At 51.4% G+C, this 20545-nt stretch overlaps 8 protein-coding genes across 8 annotated transcripts; all 8 read left to right on the top strand.

Moving 5' to 3' along the window:
* Nucleotides 1-481: 481 nt before the first annotated feature.
* Nucleotides 482-1816, top strand: DQ04_02401070 (hypothetical protein; the record flags this gene model as incomplete). Its single annotated transcript, XM_009311848.1, has 1 exon — nt 482-1816. The coding sequence occupies one exon, from the start codon at nt 482-484 to the stop codon at nt 1814-1816; it is 1335 nt and encodes a 444-aa protein (XP_009310123.1).
* A 1048-nt stretch (nt 1817-2864) lies between these two features.
* On the top strand, nt 2865-3779 carry DQ04_02401060 (zinc transporter; the record flags this gene model as incomplete). Its single annotated transcript, XM_009311847.1, has 1 exon — nt 2865-3779. The coding sequence occupies one exon, from the start codon at nt 2865-2867 to the stop codon at nt 3777-3779; it is 915 nt and encodes a 304-aa protein (XP_009310122.1).
* Nucleotides 3780-4195: 416 nt separating this feature from the next.
* On the top strand, nt 4196-5530 carry DQ04_02401050 (hypothetical protein; the record flags this gene model as incomplete). The annotated part of the gene is made up of 1 exon (XM_009311846.1): nt 4196-5530. The coding sequence occupies one exon, from the start codon at nt 4196-4198 to the stop codon at nt 5528-5530; it is 1335 nt and encodes a 444-aa protein (XP_009310121.1).
* A 300-nt stretch (nt 5531-5830) lies between these two features.
* Nucleotides 5831-7342, top strand: DQ04_02401040 (DNA repair and transcription factor protein; the record flags this gene model as incomplete). Its single annotated transcript, XM_009311845.1, has 1 exon — nt 5831-7342. The coding sequence occupies one exon, from the start codon at nt 5831-5833 to the stop codon at nt 7340-7342; it is 1512 nt and encodes a 503-aa protein (XP_009310120.1).
* A 372-nt stretch (nt 7343-7714) lies between these two features.
* Nucleotides 7715-9079, top strand: DQ04_02401030 (hypothetical protein; the record flags this gene model as incomplete). Its single annotated transcript, XM_009311844.1, has 1 exon — nt 7715-9079. The coding sequence occupies one exon, from the start codon at nt 7715-7717 to the stop codon at nt 9077-9079; it is 1365 nt and encodes a 454-aa protein (XP_009310119.1).
* A 438-nt stretch (nt 9080-9517) lies between these two features.
* Nucleotides 9518-10348, top strand: DQ04_02401020 (ADP-ribosylation factor-like protein; the record flags this gene model as incomplete). Its single annotated transcript, XM_009311843.1, has 1 exon — nt 9518-10348. The coding sequence occupies one exon, from the start codon at nt 9518-9520 to the stop codon at nt 10346-10348; it is 831 nt and encodes a 276-aa protein (XP_009310118.1).
* A 742-nt stretch (nt 10349-11090) lies between these two features.
* On the top strand, nt 11091-16187 carry DQ04_02401010 (putative nucleotide-binding protein; the record flags this gene model as incomplete). The annotated part of the gene is made up of 1 exon (XM_009311842.1): nt 11091-16187. One exon carries the CDS (start codon nt 11091-11093, stop codon nt 16185-16187), a length of 5097 nt encoding a protein of 1698 aa, XP_009310117.1.
* A 1045-nt stretch (nt 16188-17232) lies between these two features.
* Nucleotides 17233-19284, top strand: DQ04_02401000 (hypothetical protein; the record flags this gene model as incomplete). Its single annotated transcript, XM_009311841.1, has 1 exon — nt 17233-19284. One exon carries the CDS (start codon nt 17233-17235, stop codon nt 19282-19284), a length of 2052 nt encoding a protein of 683 aa, XP_009310116.1.
* Nucleotides 19285-20545: the final 1261 nt, after the last annotated feature.

The raw sequence follows: 20545 nt of genomic DNA, 5'->3' as shown, positions 1-20545 counted from the left end.
CCTCCCCCCCCCCTCGTCATCATACCGTTTTTTAGGTCACAAAATTTGGAAAGAACAAACCTTTTCCTTCTTCTGGACCTTTTGACGGAATGCGATTCTCTTCAACGTCTATATGTTTCCCGCCGGTGAGGATGGCAGGGGGTCGTGCGCGAAGGATCGCCACTCGTGCTGTCGTCATGCTTCGGATCTTGTCTATTTGCTTTCCCCTCTCCTCTTCGAAAATACGGCATGCAATCATTTCTGACTATGGTTTTGTTTTGTCGGTTTTTCCTCATTGTTGGCGGTTGGAGATGTTTCTGTTGTAATGCCATTCCCTTTCCCCTTTCTTCATTTTGTTTTATTTTATTTTCGTCCCGTGCGCTTCCACACATGGAAAGGTAAGCAGGCATTTTGGTGCCACTCGCTTTTAACGTGTGTACCCATACAAGGAGGAAAGAAAAAGACAGACATCCAGACAAACACACGCATTTATTCTTCAGGCATGCCGGCATTTGAACACAACTTCAGTACATTCATAGACCACTATATCCTGCTGCTGGCGGCACGCTTCGATGCACCGCTGGACGCAGCCGCCCTCTGCTGCGGCGATGACGCCGAGCCGTGGGAGCAGGTGGCGATGTGCGTGCGGGATATGCTCGCCCGCCCAGTGACGGCGGCGGAAAAGCGCGAAGTGGCACACGTTGACGCTAGCTTCTTCGATGCAGGTGTTTGTCGGGGACGCGCCCTCTACTTCAAATGGCGTTTGCAAGAGGAGGCTGCAGCTGCTACTGCTGTTGCTTCCCCACATACTTCAGCAAAGGCGAGCACAGGGGCGCAGAAGGTAAAGAACGGTGCATCTGCTGCCACTACTGCTGCCGTCAGTGCCGTTGCGACTGTTCCTTCTAACTTTGACATCACGCGACAGTCGCTGGCAAATGAGGTCCAGGAGATTTACGCTGCTGTTCGCGCAAGTCTCCCTAGCACACTTGGCCTACAGCAGCACGGCGACACGTGCGGTAACGACGACACCAACGAGGCAGATGAAGACGATAACGACGTGGTAGACACCGTAGACTTTGCTTTCCGCACTGAAGAAGAAGAGGAACGAGACCGTGTTGTTGCTGACGCACGTGATGCCTTCTTGACAAAGATACAGACAATGCAAACAGAGTTCTTTTTGAAGCACAAGCGGTGGGTGGATGTTCCGTTCGACATCGCGGACGACGCTTCTGCTGCAAGAGAAGAGCACCGCCAAAGGTCGAGGCTGGCCGATGCAGTGGATAGCAACGCCAACGCACTGTCCAAGTCGGCGATGCGAGAGGCGTTACATGCCGCCACCCCACAGGCAACCACGCCCATGGCGACCGAAAAAAAGGTAACTGCATCAGCAGCAGCGACAGCATCCACTGCAGACTGTGTCGCTCCGCCGCCAACCAACATCCTCGAAGCGTTGAAGTGGGGTGTTCACGTTGACCGCCCGCCACGACCTTCACAGATGCGCGAAGAAGACTACCAGACGGAGTACGGTGACGTTGTGTTGCACCACTCCAGTGCGGGTGGCATTGGCGCTGAGGTTGACGTTGGCATTTACAAGGGCATGATGAAATCTGGTGTGCCTCGATTGCCGCAACAAGAAGAAGAACAACAAGAACCCACACGGCAGCAGCAACAGCAGCAGCAACAGCAGCAGCCACAGCAGCCGCAGCAGCCGCAGCAAAGGTCGTTGTTGAATGACGGATTAGACAATGGTGTGCCGTTATTACCAGCACGGACAAATCGGTGGAGCGTGCTTGAGTATGACGGGGACAGTGACGAGGATGCAGACAATTTTGACTAAGAAGTCCAAGAGAAGATCGTCCTTGGCGGTGTAGTTCCTTTTTCTTGTTTTTGTTGTGGTTGTTGTTGTTGTTGGCGGTGGTGAATGTTGTTTTCTTTTTCTGGTGGGGGGTGATGGTGGATCGAGGGACGGAAGGTACTTTTTTCATTACAATCATTCATGTACATACACTTCTGTGGTTGGGTTTTTTTTTTCTTCTTCACCGAAATACGATGCTGAGTGACGAGTCGGAGAGAGTGCGGATGCCTTTTGCCCTCCGTGTCGTCCTGTAACGATGTGGGGAGACGGGCCAAGGGTGTGATGCGAATTAATGTGAGAGCGTGAGAGATTTTTTAGATGAAGAGGCATGGTGCCTGTTGCAGGCGAATTGTGCTTCACCGAGCTACTACTGCGCGGATGGCGAAAGGCCAAAAGGAAAATTACTTGACTGTTTTGCGTTTGCTTGTGTTTGCCATGGGCATACAATCCGATGTTGGTGCTTCCTCTAGTCTTCTCATTCTCTTTTTAACTTTATGCTTACCACACCTGCAGTCAATCAAAAAGTGGGACCGTAAAGGCTTTTGGGCGGTGGTGGTCCTAATGCCCCATTTTGCGGGCGGGGGTACTTCTGCTAGGGCTCATTCTGCAGCCATGGTGAACAGCGTGGAGTGTGTGGTCGGCATGAAGGGTGTCCATGAGTCTACACCGAGGGGACATTATGCGCTTGCGTTTGCCATCATGTTCTGCGTGACCATGATGTGTGTTGAAGGAATTTGCGGCATTATTGCAAACAGCCTCGCTATTCTCAGCGATGCAGTGCACATGCTTACGGATGTGTTCACGCTTTCCATATCTTTGTTTGCAATGTATGCTTCTTCCTGGGGCCCAACACAAAAACTGACATACGGCTGGCGACGCGCGGAAGTTGTTGGCGCGTTGTGTTNTGTATGCTTCTTCCTGGGGCCCAACACAAAAACTGACATACGGCTGGCGACGCGCGGAAGTTGTTGGCGCGTTGTGTTCCATTCTCTCAACGTGGGCGCTTGTTGCCTGGATTATTCTTGGCGCAATGGACCGCTCAGTGAATGTGATACAGTGCGCCGCTGCTCCAACGCGTATTCAATGCGAGGAGATTAACGCGAAGCTTATGCTTGGCGTCGGTGTGTTCGGTCTCTGCATGAACATTGTGCTGGCGGTGATCATGAGCTTCGGCGCCGCACACCCACACAGCCACGGCATGCTGTCAAGTGTTGAGTTTGATCATGATGTTGATTACCACAGCCGCGACAACCATCATGGTCATAGCCACCTTCATCACGAACACCAACACCGTGACGGGTGCTCTCACTCCCATGGCAACGGAGGTGCGGATATGCAACGTCTGGAGTGTGCTTCGCCAGAATCTGAGATGATGGAGGAGGTGGTGGTGGAGACAACCTCTTCAAACGCGGAGAGCATCTGCTCTCATGAGCGGGGATCGCAGAGTATGAACCTACGTGCGGCGGTGCTGCATGTGTTTGGCGATTGCCTTCAGTCACTTGGGGTTGTGCTGGCTGCGTGTGTTATTTGGGCAGGTAATAACTCCAGTGTGGGTGTCCCCAGCAGTGCGCACAGCTACTACAACCTCGCCGATCCCCTGCTCTCCGTCCTATTTGGCGTCATTACTGTGTATACAACTCTCAATCTTTTTAAAGAAGTCATTGTCATTTTGTTGGAGCAAGTGCCGCCCGCTGTAGAGTACACTGTTGCACGCGATGCTTTACTGAGTGTAGAGAAGGTACAGGCTGTAGATGATCTGCATATTTGGGCTGTAGGGCCGGGATTTAGCGTTCTCTCCGCGCATCTGTGTACCAACGGATGTGCAACGACCAGTGAGGCCAATGCAGTTGTTGAGGATGCAGAGTGCCGCTGCAGGCAGCTGGGCATTGTGCATACAACTATCCAGTTGAAACACGCCGCTGATGTTAGGAACACCGGGGCTTAACTGTGTTTGAAGGGACGAATGACGCCTCCAGAAGCCTTTGTTTTTTTCTTTTTCGTTCCTGAATGAAGGACCATTATAGGGGAGTCGCTGGTACAAAGATAAAACAAAATCCAACAAATGAGTTCACCAAGAAAAAAAAAACACATAGATGTTGTTGGGCTTGCCATTTGTGTGCAACACGGTTAACGATGCCGCAGCTGGTCTACGGCTGCTTAAACAAAGGAAAACATCTTCCAAGACCGATGGACTCCCCTCGAAATAAAAAAAAATATGCATTTCTGTTTACTTGGCTCACTGTCTCTTTGCATTGATGCTTTACCGGGTGTGTTTTCGCCTTTTCGTTGCTTTTTATTATTTAGCGACTGGGGAAAGTAAAAAAAAGGAAAGGGCCTTCCAGCATTCGCGTTACATGGCTGATGCGATCTCCGGCATCGTTTTCTGGAGCGGAGAGAAATCGCGCCCTCTCAGCACGCGCTCCCAGTACTAGAAGGGGGGTAGATGGCGCTGCTGCTGCTGCTTTTGCGGAGGCATTGCATGAGGCACAACCTCTGGTGCTCGCGCCCACTGCGCACACATGGTTTGACGGCTCTCCCCTTCCAAAAAAGACCCAGTTTCTCTTTCCCAGCAATCGTTCCAGCGCCAGCACGGTCGCGCCAAATAGGTCGGCCTCTCCTGTGGACGGTGTAGCTTCTACGGCAACGCGTGAGGTGGAGAGCCGGGCCGGCGAGGGAGGTGCCGGCAGCAGTGGCACAGATACGATGCGAAAAGAGATGATACGTCTCTATGACACCAACGTGGAGCTTCGGGAACAAGTGGAGCGTTTACAGGCGTGCCTCCGTCGCGAAGGGGCTGCGCAAATGGCGGAGTGCAAACGACGGTGTTGTGAACGCTGCGCAGAGTTAGAGGCTGCCCTCAGAACAGAGCAAAGCCGGTCTGCGGAGAAGGACAAGGCGATCGCTGCCTTGCGGGAAAAGCTGCTAGAAGAAGGGCGATCGACAACATGCCTGAACACCTCACGTGTGGGAGGTGCAGATATTGTGGGCGGATCGCTCAAAGATCGACTGCTTGCAGACGGCCACCAGCTCGCCCCACCCGCACATCATGCAGCGGCACATCTTGTCTTGCAAGAGGAAATAGCGATGCTGAAGACGAAGCTCAGCCAATTGGGGCCGAATAAAAGCCATGCTTCGGAGCAATGGAAGGCAACCCAGATGTCGTCACAGAGTCAGAACGACCCTGTGCAGTCGCAGACGCCGCACTCTCGGGCCTCGGACAGTCGCCGCGGCAACCCCATGGAATTGACAGAGAGGAATGTAACTCATCGTGCCTACGATGCCTGGCATCCTGTGGCCCCGGAGCACGGTGAGCTGAAGCAAGGAGGCCCGCTCTCATCGCATGAAGAGGAGACTGGAGCGGCGGTATCATTGTGGAATCGTCTACCACGGACCACATTGCCGTCAGCGATGGCTGCTACTCACACGCCACAGTCCACATCAAGTCGTGCGTTTACTCCGCAAACCTTGGCTGATCTTAGCGAGTTCGCGGCTAAAATGCCGTCCAAGACGGTCAACCAACCATGGTACAATGATGATGAAGTTAAGGAGGTTGTCTCATCCTCTCGGGCGTCGAGGTTGCGAGTCTCAACGTCCCCGAGGCGTTTGCTGCAGCCGAGCTATGTTGGGACATTATCGCGTGGGGCGCAAGTTGGTTCCCGCCAGCGGAGTTGGTGTAATACTAGTACGAGTATGTAAGCCAGCTTCCATCGTTTGTAATGACACGCACCGGGTGGGATGAGGCTCTTGCCCTCTGGTCTCCAATGAAGTTGGGGGAAGTCTCTGAAGGGGAGAGAGAACAATCCTGGCTGTTTTCAGGCCTTAATTAAAACATTTTTTGTTGTATTATTGTTTTTAATTTGGCGCCCCACATGACTCATGTCTCTTTGTTCGCTCTTTTTATTCCCCACACCAGGGGAGGGGAGTTCGAAAGGGTGCAGTGCGAAGGCACAGCTGGAGAAGAAGCAGAAGTTGGCCAGGGGTTTAAAAAAAAACGTGATGAACCCCTCCTTCCTTGAACAGGTGCTCAGCTACCCGGAGCGTGAGACGCTCATGGCAGAGTGTCCGGCCCTTGTACACTTCTTTTGGCGGGAATTTGTTGCGGCGATGCAGGGGGGAGGACGAGTTACTGATCCCTTAAATGCAGATGACGCGGTGTCGGTCCTTCTGTCTGCAACATCGGTAGGGGAAATCACTGAGAGGGTTTTCTCAGAACCACGAGAAAACACAATTGTGGGGCCATTCTGGTGTACACTCCGCGAGGCACTCGAGTGTGTGTGGGACCCTGCACCGGAGTGCCCACGTCAGTGGCGTCTATACGAAGTGGCCGGAATTCCCCGACTGTATGGACGAGAGATGCCCCGGATGCCGCTTGCAGAGGTATCCATGCAGAACACGCTCCACGCGAGTCGGAGTGTACTTCGCATGGTAACAGCGTGCGCCCTCGCAGGGTCTATTGAACCGCTGGGTGATAAGCGTGGCAAACCGATCGCCGCCATGCTGCAGTTCTCCCGCCTCGTTCCTCCGCCCACGGAAGACAAGGGTATAACCTCGGATGGGCTAGGATTTTGCATGCAGCCACTACAACAGCAGTGGTGGATACTGATTTCAGTGGCTTTGGATCGTGTCCTTGCTCTGACGAGTGTCAGTGGTGTATCGCGCGCTCANCTTTGGCAGCTCCTGGCCGTTTTGTTTGAACTCGACTCAAGTCAATTCATTTACCGCTTTCCCACAAAGGAGAAGGATCTGGCAGCATTTCAGCTCCTGGCACGCCTCTCGGAGGTGGGACTTGTGTATCCGCTGCTCTGCAATGGCCAACAGTGTTTCGCGCTATCGCCCCACTTTCATCATGGTATCTGCTGGAGCAGCACGGCCCCGTTGTGCACAGCGGCGCTGCTCGATGACGAGGGAAGCCCATCCCATCGGGTGCGTCGCGAGGACGAGGACACGATCATCACAGAGACGAACTTTCGACTCTATGCTTATACAAAGAATCCAGACCTTCTAAACATTCTTGATCAATTCGCCGTGAAGGAGTCTGAAGTGGATAAAATGATTGCATGCTACCGTGTAACACGGGCGTCCTTTGCATCGGCATTACAGAAGGGCATCAGTGCGTCGCATATACTACGATTTCTCGCAGTGAAGGCACATCCGTCAATGTTGAAGCACTACAACAGCAGTGGAGGTGAACCTTCAGAAGTGCCATGCTCAACTGCAGCAGGCGTTGGAAAAGGACTTGGGAATGTCTCGGATGCCCGACTTCTCGCAGTTATTCCCCAGTCGTTTTGCGATCAGCTGCTGACGTGGGAGAAAGAATGCCGGCGACTTATATTTAGTCATGACCTTGTGTTGCTCCGAAATGCCACTGGCACACAGCGGGAGGTACTGATTGACTGCCTTTCTCGTTGTGGAGAAGGACATGCGGTGGTGCATGAAGACCACGGATCCTTGATTATTCATCGCGATGTGTACGAGCGTGTGCTGGCTCCTCTGATCTCAACCGGCTGAAAGGGAGATAACAGCAGCGTGGATAAATGGTTGGGGGGGGAGTGGGCGTCGCTGTGACGTGGCTGCGACGTGGGTGGAATGCCCAAGACGTTGATCAGATTGGGATGTCTTGTCTTTTGACCGTTCTCGTTTTGGGCTCCTTCGTTCTGTTGATTGTGCTGCGTTTATTTGTGCCACTTTAACCTTTTTTTTCTTGTTTTGTCTTTTTTTTTTGTTTTCTTTGTGTCTTGTTTCACTTCTGTCGGTGTGGTTTTTGGAGTAAGGATAGAAGGATCTGCCTTGGCGGGCGCAAGGTTGAGGGAATAGGTACGCCCTTCTTGTTGGTTTCCTGGTAGCAACAGAAACCGTTGTAGTAGCAACCCGTCTGTAAAGATGATGCGTAGGGCACCGGAGTGGTTCACGCGAGGACGTGCACGAGAGCGTTTTCACCAGTTGTGGCCTTGGGCGCTGAGCAGCACTTGCGCTGTGATGTACTTTTACAACCGCGAACCCTTTGATGAGATTGCTGGTACTGTGGCAACAAAGATACGGAAGCCACTGCTCAAGACGATGGAGTGGATCGAGCTTCACGATGTGGACCCCGAAACGATGGCGTTGGAGCTCCCGCCTGATGCGCTCTTTGGTCCACTGGAGTTCCCCAAGCAGATGCGTTTCCTGCTCGCTGCATTGCGCGCTGACAATGAGCTGGCAGATGGGTACTTGGCACGTGTGCTGGTTGATCACATGGATCTCTCCCTCGACCCGCCGATCCTGTCGGAGGCCGACCTATTGGCTGCGGGTGGAAAGGAACTGCTCACCTTTGCCATTGACGACTTTTTGGGTGAGGGGACACGAAAGACACGAAAACATGTTTTTTTTCAACCGGATGAGTTCCTGCGACTCATCAACTTCATATGTGTGTACCCGTCACTTACAGAGTATTTTGTGAAGCAGCGGGACGGTGTGGAGCTGGTCTTACGGGCGCTGAAACACAGCCGTGACGAGTACGCGCGCGTCTTGGCGCTTAGGTCTATTTGTTTATTTTGCTTCACTCAGCGCGAGGACGGTGATGTTGAGCGCCGCGTTCTCCAGGCCAACGGGGCCAAGCAAATCGTGGATGCCTGGAAGCAAAGCTCTGGGGACCCGACGGACACGCGGTACATCACATTGCTCATCTCCTCCATTCTGAGGCATTACCCCAAGGAGGGCGGGAAGGAAATTATCGATGCTGACGGCGTGCAAGCGGCAGTGAACAACTTGAATATTGCGCGCTACAAGGGACTCCCGCAGCATATCCGCGTCCTGCACGATATGCAGCAGCTCCCCCCAGTGGCATGTGGTGCAAAAACAGTAAACACCCGTATCGAGGACGCAGATTTCATTCCGGTCGCGATGGGGGTTCTGGACGCCTTCCCTGAGTTTTACGAGACTGCCGGTGACATCCTGCATCTCCTGGAGGAAATTGTGCCATCGGAAACGGCACCGTTTAGCCTTCTTGAATATCGCGCAATGCCGATCCTATCTAAGTTCTACGTGCGTTGGAAGGACGACAACTTGTTCCAGACGGACGGAACACGTGCGCAGGTGGTGCGACTGTTCAAGATGATGTTGGAAGACCGCACGTGCCAACGATGCTTCGATCCTAGCGTTGCGTCGTACGAGTTGCAGGAGTGCCTCCGAACGGCGACGGAGGCGATTCGGGCGGAGGAGGGGAAAGAGCCGGCAGCAGCGGCGGCGGCGGCGGTAGTGGCGGCCTGAGCGGGCTGTGAAAGAAGGGCACAGCTGTGCAAGAATGGACATGGTACGCCGTCAACCACGGGTGAGAGGAGGAAGGAGATCAGAACGAGGAAGAAGGAAGACAGAAGAGGGAAAAAAAAATTACCAACTAAGGAAAAAAGTTAGCCTTTTTCCCGTTTTTTTTTTTTAGCTCACCTCAGCTCTCCTTGACGTTGCAGCATTGCCGGAAACCGCGGGTGTGCGTGATCTTCATCGAGTCTTGCTTGTTCCCAAGATGCACAAATGGGGCCTTTTTCTTCTGTTTCGCTTCTGCTTTGGCCAGTTTTTGCACCTGCAGGGGGCGACGGAGGACGTTGAACTGTAAAAGGAAAAGGAAGTGTGTGAGTTGAGAAGCAAGGCGGGCCCGGAGAGTGAGACGATAGGAGGCAAGTGATCAACCAAACAAACACAAAAGAAGGGATGAGTTCCTCTGAGGATGAACAGCGCATAGCGTACTGCAAACAGCACAACGTGCACCATCTCTTCGAGCTGCTTGCGACGAAGCTGCTGGTGGAGCGTCCTGAAAACCCCTTTGTCTATATGCGGCAGCTGCTCGCCAACGTGGAGGAGGCAGAGAAGACGAAGCACACATATGACCCCACCATTCTCCCGCCAACCGCCGTCGGGGCAGCGCATTCACTCAGGAAGATTACACTCGGCACATTTGGCGTTGACAACGCTGGAAAGACAACGCTCATCTCTGCACTCGGCGGCAAGATCGACAAGGACGTAACCCCAACTGTCGGCTTCACCCCGACGAGATTTCAGACGGACAAGAATGATATCTGCATCTTCGACCTGGGTGGGGCGGCGAACTTCCGCGGCATATGGGTGCACTATTTCCATGATTGTCATGGACTCATGTTTGTAATAGACTCGGCGGCCGATGAGGCTGTGGTGCAGGAATCTCTCAAGACTCTTTCTGAGGTGGTACGTAACGCGTACATACGAGGCAAGCCATTGCTGCTCCTTGCCAATAAGAAAGACCTCAAGAACAGCCGAGGAGTGAATGTGGTTCCGGAAGGTTTCTTGGACGAGGTGCTAGAGAAGGGCACCGCGCATCGCGTAGTGGCGTCCTGTGGCATTGAGGAGGATGTCGATCTCGAAGATGGGGTGGAGTGGCTGCTCGCAACAGTGGAACGGGAGTATGACGCGCTCGAGGCACGAGTGCAGCGCGACACAGAAATGGTGAAAGAGGAGAATAAGCGAAAGGCAGCGGAGCGGCTTGCGTCGCTGAATTCCACTGAATAGAGGTGCTATGGGAGACGAGGGGAAAGAGCGAAGACAACGGTTTGCATTTGATTTGTGTAGAAGAAGTGATTCTGGATCTCGTGATGTGGCGTGAGGAAAGAAACGAGTATATATATATATATATATATATATATATATCTGCGCTGCGTGGTGCCATGAGTCACACTGACCCAAGAAACCAAGAAAATTGTGTGGGTACTCCCTTTTCTGAGTTTTCGTTTTCCGTGCATCCTCGTTCTCTGGGTGTCTGTGTTTTGGTTGCTGCTGTGATTTCCTTTGGTGTGCAATCCCTTCTGTTGCTGGTACTTCAAGTGATATTGTTGTTTTTTTTGTTGGTTTGCTTTTCGCTTTGTTGTGCTGCTTTATTTGTTCGTTCTTTTTTTTTCTTTTCTTCTTCTGCGCTGTTTATCTGCTTGCATGGAGGGCCGCGTTGGTACACGCATTATCCCCAACTCCACCCTTCCGAATAGAGTAGAGGGCACAAGGTGGCGGAGGGAAAGAGTAGCGGAACGACAGGCGGAGTTGTCAAGCGCGTACTTTGCTGTCGTTCAGTGAATACTCTTGTTCCCTTTATTGTTTTAGGATTCGGCTTGGCCTCCCCCCTCCTCCCCCCACCCCTTCCTTCACGCGCGCCCATACGCTTTTAAGTGTTGTAACATTGTTCTTTACACTCGTACACACAAACACAAATAGCTGTACAATTGCTCAGGAATCTATACAGACTTTTTTTTGTTGCACCTCTATGAAGTCGGCCCCACCGCTTTCTTGTCGACAGGGCGGTGGCGCCGGGGAAATTCGCGGTGTGTTGGTGTCTCCGCGGCCTGTCAGCGCCTTCACACGCAGCATATTGGAATCTACAAACAGCGGACTCTCCAAGACAAATCGTGGAAGTGTGTACATTGTTAGTTCCCCAAGACCGGTTGATTTCAACTTGCCGGAGTCACAAGAGGCGATGTCTGTCTTGCAGAAGCTTCTTTTGCCGATTGTAATGAAAAGAGTTTTACGGACAAGAAAGAAGAAGCGTTTGCCTGGTGGACGTGTGTTGCGAGAGTATACGGCGGATTCGGTTGTTCATGCACTCCGCTTCTCCAATTCGATTATGTCCAATTGGCCGGAGGAGGTTCTGAGGTTGATAGGCGAGGAGGTATCGTACTTCTATCTTGAACCGGGAGAGATCATTGTGCACATGAAAGAGTGGTATATATCTACTGGGATAGTGATTCTGCTTCTCGGTGAGTTGAGTGAGAGGACAAAGGATTTTGGGTCGCAAGCTTCACTGAATGATCAACAGTGCGAGCGCCGGCACACAGCTCAGGCGGTGCTGTGTGATCGAGTAGTTCTTTGCAGAGATGCCTCAATGTCATGTGCTAGAGCACACGGAGATGCAGATGTGGCGGTAGCTCCCGCTCGCTGGGTGTGGGATGTGCTAAACAGTTACGTATTGCGGCCTTCCGCAGGAATTGTGTTGGATACCCTGAAGATGATAATAACACCCATGTGTGAGAAGATAGTGAGAGAAACGTATTATCCCATGCCACTTTTGCTGCGACGTAGCTGGTTGTGGCCATTGTTAAGCTCAAGCGAAAGGATACGACTCGCCAGGACATTGGAGGTAAAGGCTTTATGTATCGGTGATACGCTGTTTGCTGAGGGGGATCGTAGTCCATATATTTATTTCATTCGGCGCGGTACTGTAAGAACACTAGTCAAAAAGGAAGTGATTCTCGAATTTGAGGCTGGAGCTGCTTTTGGTGAAATAAGTGTTTTATTTGATGAGCCTCGCTGCTGTCATGCTGTGGCTACCACCATGTGTGAGGTATACTGTCTGCACCGACGAAGTTTTTTGAGGCGTCTCCGAAAGAATCAAGAACTCTGCAAAGGCGTGATTGAGAAGGCATTGGAGCGACGTCGACGATGGCTTGAGGATGGGAAATTAAGAGATATTATGGGGCTTGCCACGCTACTAGGTGGTGTACCGTGTCTTAGTCAGGTGACAGACAAGGTGCGTATTTCTCTGGCATTGTCAGCCAAAATTCACGTCATTCCGCCAGGGAAGAAATTGTTTGCCAAGGGTATGCTTTGTGATCGTCTTTTTGTAATTGGCCGTGGTACTTTGTTACTAGGTAACGAACAGGATACGCAAAGCACTCGGTCAACGACAGAGTTTGTGGGTGAACTATGTCTTCGGCCACACCTTTGGCCGATGGATGTGGTCACGTGCACCTCCGTGGATGGCTGGTCCATCCCAGCTGATGTAATAATGGAGACGCTTGCCAGCATTCACGCCGGTGTACAGGCTGTTGACATCTGTCGTCAAGGAATTGATCTTTTCCGGGCACAGCATGGGCCCAATAGCATCGTTGAAGAAAACGTAACCCCGGTACTCCCCACACCGCCAAACCACATCAGTAATGGTACAACTCCACGCACAAAGAGGATGACTGTCGCATTTCGTTCTGAGGAGCAGAAACTACCGCCACCACCACCACCACCGCCACCTGTAAATAATGAATCTATCCTTGAGAAAAGTGAAGGAATCGTGGCTGACTTTGACTGGAAAGCGTACCTGTTCGAAGACAAAGCCGTTTCACCTGAAACTAACGACTCAGAAGGCAAGCCTAGTGAAAGGCGGCGTCTCGAGCAGAAGATTGAGAGTGAGCTCAGCCGGCGGTCCGGAGAACTTTTATCAGTCCCTCAAGATCAAGCTGCTAGCGCTCTTGACTCGGACTTTCCCGGATATGCGGATGAGATTCAACAAATGTTGGTGGAGCAGGTTCTTCTTCTTCCACCTGAACGCCAGCCTGCGTTCCTACGACAGGTCAACTGCAGCAAGGTTACACTGATTCGGGATGATGCTCCTGACCAGATGGAGGAGTTGTCGTCGGAGACAACGGTTGCAAACGACCTCACACTGCCGCAGTATGTTGTGCCACACCCTGTGGTATATACACTTGACGGCATTACTGCTTTCCGTGACGGTAACCCGTTACCCGAACATGAGGATACCCCACTTATTAGCCCTCGGACAGGTTTGGATTTTGCGGCAACAACCACACATCGACGCAGCCGTACACCAGAAGTCGGGTTGCTGCCTCATTGGCAATCAGCCACGTACCGTTCAGTGGAGGATATGGTAACCTTGACATCTAGGTCCCGTCCTCAAAGCGGCGCTTCGCCGCGGTCTCGGCAGCTACGACCATCCTCTGGGTTCAATTTTAGACGCACTCCACCTCGTGTTTCCTCAGCAGGGGGTAATCAACGGTTGAGTAGAAGCGTTAGTTTCTGCAGTCGAACGAGCGCTGTAGCTACTCTCACTGGATCCCATGCTTCTGAGTGCCAAAGCATGGGTGCGCAAAGCACTGCCAATAGCTGGGCCAAACCAAACAGCATTGATATTTCACAACAAGCAAAAATCAACGCTGCTATGTTTCAATCAGCACTAGATCGATACGTCAAATTAGATGATCAGAGCTACTTTCAGGAGATGGTGCGCGTCTGTCTGCCACGTCAGACTGAAGAACACTGGCCTGAAGAGGAATCTAACACTTCTTTGCAGGGCAAGGATGGTTTGGTTTTGCTGCTTATGCATGTTCGGCGCTGTGATAACCTGAATATTAATAGTGGTATCAAATCACCTATAGTTAAGGTGTCCACAGATGCACGGGCGCTTATTCGCACACCGGTTATGGAGGATCGTGTAAGACCTGTATGGCCTATTGAAATGGCCTCTTTCATCAGTTTTGTTCGACGTGATGCAGAGGTACATTTTACCGTATGTGATGGAAAAGATGAAAGACATATTGCATACACTGCTACTATGCCCACATCTGATTTTAGGGAGAATGGTGGTGTGGGCTTGAGATCTTTGCGCCTGCTTCCAGAAGATCCGGATGGGGTGGAGCAAGTCAATGAGAATAGGGCACGCATTGAAGTTTGTATGCTGGCTGTCACTGCCTCAAAATACAGCAGTTTGCAGAAGAAACTTGCCGACGAGGACAATGATGATAAGTCATCGGACGATGTCAGTACCGTATATCTGCAAGTTATAGGAGTACAAGGTCTAAAGCATCGCATCGAAGCCGTAATTACTGTTTCTGTGGAGACGGACAGAAAATCCAAGGAGATTCTGCGAACCCCAAAGGTGACACCAAAGACACGATCTCCTTCATGGCCCGGACAGAGCAGCTTTTGTACTATAAAGAGCGATGGGATTGTTAGTTTCGACTTGTACCACCGCGACGTGTTTCTTGCATCATACGATACACCAGTGGACACACTTGCCTTTAGTGGTACCGGTATTCATGTTTTCCCACTGAACCGAGCACAGGGAGAGCCTGGAGAAGTGTACGGCAAAGTGCTGGTGTCTATTCTTGGATTAAAGACACCCTCTAGCATGGAAGATCTTTCGGAGCGTCCGGCAAAAGTGCTTGTTTTGCATGTAGAGAGTTTCAGTATGATGCCTGGTTTAGAAGAGGAGTTTATGCCGGATCCGTTCGTAATTGTGCGCGGGCCGAAGGGGGAGGTGATATTGCGTACTTCATTAAATCTTGGTACCTACGACGCCAAATGGACTGAAGAGGGGGCATCGTGTTTCATCATGTGCCCCTCACTTGCGGGCTGCACAGCCACCTATCGTTTAGAGGTGTACGATAATAATGAATCTAACAAGATCGGCACTGCAGAAATGGTAGTGACTATGAATGGAACAAGACGCAATCGCATGCAGTTTTCAATCAAGGGAAAAGGAACTCTTACGGTCTTGACTCACTCATTCCCAATACAAGAGTTACCGCGTGCACCACAGTCTTTGCATCGAGGTATGGAGTCTTTGTCATGTACAACCAGTGAGAATGGGCACTTGGTGCTGATTCATGTCAGTGGGTGTGACGATCTCCAGGGTACGGGCTTTGATGACTTCCAAATCGATCCTCTTGTGACGGCACGAGTAGGGCGGAGACGCATGGTGGTCGCTCCGCTTGTCTCGGGAAGCACAGCGCCGCGTTGGTCATACCCAAAGGCCACCTTTGTTTTACCTGTCTCACCGGATATTCTGAGTCATGTGACTTTGGAGGTATGGGATACAAATATTGAGCTCTGCGACGTGCTTGGTGTCGCCCGTATTTCCATTGCGGATATTTGTCAAACCGGCACGCACCACTTCAGCCTTCAACCGCACAAGGACCAGGAGTTTGGTCGTAGGCAGAATTTAGGCACAATAACAGTGAAGTCCCGCTTCGGTAGGGTAAACGGTGAAGTCATTGCAGAAGGCTCATCTGATTTCTTAGCGGGGACCACTCACAGTCCCGGCCTCTTTGACTCACGTCTCTTCCATGCACCAGACAATACACCGGACCTCCCTGTCACTCGGGTTCGTGTGCATGTTTCTAACTGCTGCGCTATTTGGACGGATGCAGCAGCGAAGTCGGTCAAGGTAACTATGTCGTGTCTCCAGCATGTTCTGCTTGAAGTAAAGAAAACATGCGCCAAGTCCTGCAGTGCCGCGTGGTCGCTGGAGGAGGCACAAACTATTGTGGACCTCCGCGCCATCTACGGCAGGTCTTTACGGATAACCGTCGGATGCAGCTCCAAGCCTACGGACAACTCCTTTACAGAAGTCGGTTCGGCGCTTGTGCCCTTTTCGACACTTGTCTCCTCCTCACCAGAGGTCGTTGCAGTTCGCAGCTTTTTACTCTTGAATACCACGGGTGAACGTCGCGAGAGCCTGCCAGAGGGGGTGGAAAGAAGTAGAAACGCCAGTGTCAGTGTGGAGGCGCCAAGCGTTACTATCTCACTCCTCGCTGTCGACGCGGCCCACTCTGTGGGGGTAGAAGGAGAGTAAAACGGATGTGCCCTCTGTAGATGTGTGTGTATGTGTAAAAAAAAGAAAAGAAAACAAAAGGTCAAGTGTCTGTGGATGGCCGTGCACTGTAAAGAAAGCGGAAGATGCGGATGGGGATGATACACAGGAAGAGAATAAGCAAAGAAAAAAAAACACTCATACTCAGCTTACGCCAGCGAAAAGAAACAAAAAAAAAGAGCGAACATCAAGAAGGGCAACAGAAAAAAGAAAAGGTATAACCACAACCGAGGGATGGCACCCGTGCAAATAGGCCTGTAGAAGATGACGTGTGCCACTTCAACATTGGTTTTTATGTCTTGATATTACACTTGTACTCTATTGTGCGATGGGCGTATATTGTGACGGCAAAGACAAGGCGCGTGACACGGGAAGACGTACGCGTACGTATGGTATGGATTCATGCGTGTGCATGTACACCTACACTTGTGTGTGTGTGTGTGTGTGTGTTTCCTTGCACTCTTTGTATATTCTTACTTTTGTTCTTCTTTTTTATTCGTTTGTTTACCCACCCACCCACCCCCTAAAGGAAAATAAAAGGTTCCATCGAATAGGCTGCAAGGGGAGGTTGATAGTCAACACACCAAAAAGGAGTTGCAGAAGGAAGCGGAAAGAACGCACAGGAATCGACAATAGAAGAAGGGAACAAGGAAGGCGGAAGTAGAAGGAGCAGTAGCTACACACAACAAATTCATCGGTCGTTTCCATTCGTTGGTCACTCGCACCACACGCCCCTCCCCACCTCCTGCAGTCAGTGGAGCAAGACGTGTAAGCAAGTGAGTGGGGGCAAGGCGAGGAAACGACACCTCAAAAGGGAACAGAAGAGACAGGCACCAGTAGGTGGGTGTGTGTGCTTGCGTGCCTGTGCGTGAGAAAGCCCGCCATTTGTTCTGGCGCCCTCTTTTTTGTGTATACGCCGGGGTGATTAATCGCAAGAGAGTGAGATACAGACGGACATCTACATAGTTTGGCAAAAGACAATCGACAAGAAAAAAAACTTTATCACCATCAACCCCCGAATAAAGAGATGTTTAGCTCGGATCAAAATCGCCAGGGCTTTGATGTTGGTGCAAACTCCACTCTTGCTGGTTCTGTGCCGCCGTATATGATGATGTACGGCTCTTACCCAAAGACAAATGGAGGCAATACAGCCGTGAACTTTGGAAACCAACGTCAAGTGGCGACAAATCCCGCGGTCAACAATTCAACGCCTGTTTTTCGACACCCCTACAGCTTGCCGATGGTCGGCTTCAGTAATCTGCCAGGTGTTGCTCAGGAGGAAGAGGAGATAGAAGGGATATTTGAGGTTCATGACAGCCACCTAAAAGCCCCTATTCTTGTGCGACCTGGTGTTGTGTTCCCCTCGGTGGGGAGCCAGAACCTCTTTAGCGCACAGCATCAAGCTGCCGGTTTCGGCAGTCGCAACAACATGCGCATATGTGAACCGTTTCAAGAGGGCCGGTGCATCCTTGGTGAGGCCTGCACAGATATTCATGTTTATCCAGAATATTTGGCCAGCACAAGACAAGCGATGGTTTCATGGCTCCAGAGTAAAGAGCGCGAGTTTCAGCAGTCGCTTGCGCAGGATCCAGGAAAGGTGTTTCGTGTCTTCTGTGCTGACCTAAAGGAGGTGGTGGAGGTGCCAATAGCGGCATTGCGTTTTACAAAGGGGTTGTATGTCGACCCCAGCATGCGGGCAAGGCGGGCACGAAGTGGGCACCAGAATCAATTTGCAATGATGGCATCGCAAGTACCAACAGCATGCGGACTCTTTTCTGCTGACCCTTCACAATGTAAATGGGGGCGGTGGTGTAACCAGGTACATATTGAGCTAGCGTGGATGCATTCAAAGAAGAATGAATTCGAATCATGGTCAAACAATCTTGAAAAATGTTTCAATAGTTTGCCACCTAATTACTTGTTCACCGTTCACGATCCCCAACTAAAGACAAGCTTGAGTCTTCCGAAGGCTAGCATCGCTGGCTTCTCGCGAGGTTTATTTCAGGGCTCAGCGAAAAAAGCACCAAGTGTGTGTATGCTTTTTCAGCGCAACCGCTGCACTGCCAGTGCATGTTGCAACCAGATACATGTGGTGCCACCGTATCTCCATCTGCATCGTCAGTGGGTTCATAGTGGTGAGCAACTTTCGGCTGAGGAGCGAAAAGATCTCTTTTTGAGAATGAAAAACATGCTTGCTACACTCGCCGCACAATCCGAAACGGATTCCACCGACGTGAATGACGCTGCCGGGCAAGGGAGGGAACTAAACCCAGAAGCATGGCCGTACGTCCCAACACCACCACCGCAAGGTCTGGGTGAAACCCCCGAGGTGCGAAGAGACATAGAGAAAACACCACCCAATAACAACGGAGAGCGCCCCGGAGTCCCGCTCGTGAGCCACCCGTCACTGATGCATCCTTCTCACGATGGGATTATCTCCTCGGAGAATGAAGCATTCTATACTCCTGTGAAGATGCCAGCATTTACAAAACATCAACAAGCACAACAAGGCAGACCGCCGTCTGCACACGAATCTGGCAACAGCAACCCACGTAATCTCAGAAGTACCTCTACCGGGTGTGTTTTACCATTAGGTGATTTGGTGGTGGTGGTCGATGGGGATGAACGGTCACAGTCTTCTTTGCAAGCGAGTCACAGCAATTTAAGCCATGCTGGGAGGAGCTACAGGCATACAAACAACCCCTACACCCTTGGCGGAAGTACTAGCTGCACGGCCTCACCAAGTTTCGGTTGGGTTCAACCGGTGCGAAGTGCAGGCAATAGCTGCACGACCTTCCCAGCTGCTGGAGCCTCCGGAGACGGTGGTGCGCATCATGGAAATGGTGTGTGGGGGGCGAGGGCGAGGGGTGAATCTTTTGGGGGAACGGACACGCGGTTGGTGTCCCTCGGATTTCCACACCACGACTTTGATGGTAGCCTGCACACCTTGTCTCCTTCGTCCCTTCCCTGGAATGCATCTGGCAGCGTGGGCCCCAAAGTGACGGAAGATGTTCATAAAAACACACCAGAAATGGATTCTTCATTTGTCGGGAGCAACAGTTTTTTTGGGCAACTCTAAGATGTGTGTTTTTTTTTTCTTTTCTGTTTTGTGTGTGTGTGCATGGGTAGGTGCTTGTGTACAATTCTGTACGCGGGCATTTAACGCTACACCAACGAAGAACAAGACGTGGATTGTGGTTTTTGGACGGATGCCAGAGTAATTTGTTTCTGGAGGGTGTGTGTGGGGGGGTGGGGGGACGGCGATGTGAGGGTGACATAGTTGAGCGGGAATAAGCTGCTGAGCTGCTTGGATGCCCGTGTACGTTCATAGGCCCTGGCGAGTATCCAGTTTTTGATGGCTCCTCTCCGTTCAGCGCGTGGTAGACAAAAAAAAAAGGCAAGCAGAGATGCCCCTCATTTACTTTTTAACTTGGTACTGACGTCGTTGGTTGGGGACCCTTGATTACTAATTGAGGCTGAACTGCCGGGGCGTGATATCGGTGCAGGCTAAAACGGAGCACAAGGAAATGTTAAAAAAAAGGGGCCCACGACGCTGCGAGGAAAGGCAGGAGGAGAAGGGAGATGGAAGGAGTCCGGTTTCGGGGGTCGTGACAGCCGCACGGCTGAAGCAGAACAAACTATCCCCTGCCAACAAAAAAAAACACAGACACACACAACAAATGCCCCATTTTCAGCCGACCGCCGATTATACAAATTGTAATCATCTTCGCCGCTATAGTTGTTACCCGTCCCCGTCATTAAGCCTTGCTTATGCACCCATTCCAAACGGGCCGGACATTCTTTACTGGCACCTCTACCCCGTAATCTCAGTTTTTTTTTGTTTGTTTGCTTCGCATTCTTTTCGGCTTGGCGAAGAGTCGTACGACTCGTCGATATGACGTGCGGCATGGCCATGCGAAGACAAGAGAGCCTCCTTGCGCCCATAGTGCCTTTTCTTTTTCATTTTTGTGCTCTGTAGGGTGGAACACTGTTGTGCCCGGGTGTGCGCTCTCCTGAGTGTGGCTGTGTTCAGCAGGGGTGGGTCCGGGAAGAGGATTGGGGGCGGAAAAAAAAATGCTGGCGGAAGGGGCACCAACGAGGAGATTCGGGTCAGGAAGTATAAGGTGAGATGAAGGAAGTGGGACGGTGTGTAAGTTTGGCAGCATTTTGCGCTGTGCCATCTTCACAACGAAGAACAAAAGGAACGAGAGAGAGAGAGAGAGAGAGTATAAATGTGGGCCTCCACAAGCGTCGGGGCATTTGCCGTACGGTGGCTTTCTTTCTTTGTATTGGCATTGGGCCCTTTCACTTCATATCTTGCGTTGATTTTCTTTTTTGTT

This window comes from Trypanosoma grayi (genome assembly GCF_000691245.1).
Source record: "Trypanosoma grayi strain ANR4 Tgr_240_V1, whole genome shotgun sequence".
In the NCBI taxonomy this organism is placed as follows: domain Eukaryota; phylum Euglenozoa; class Kinetoplastea; order Trypanosomatida; family Trypanosomatidae; genus Trypanosoma; species Trypanosoma grayi.
This window is presented reverse-complemented; position numbering and strand designations above follow the sequence as displayed.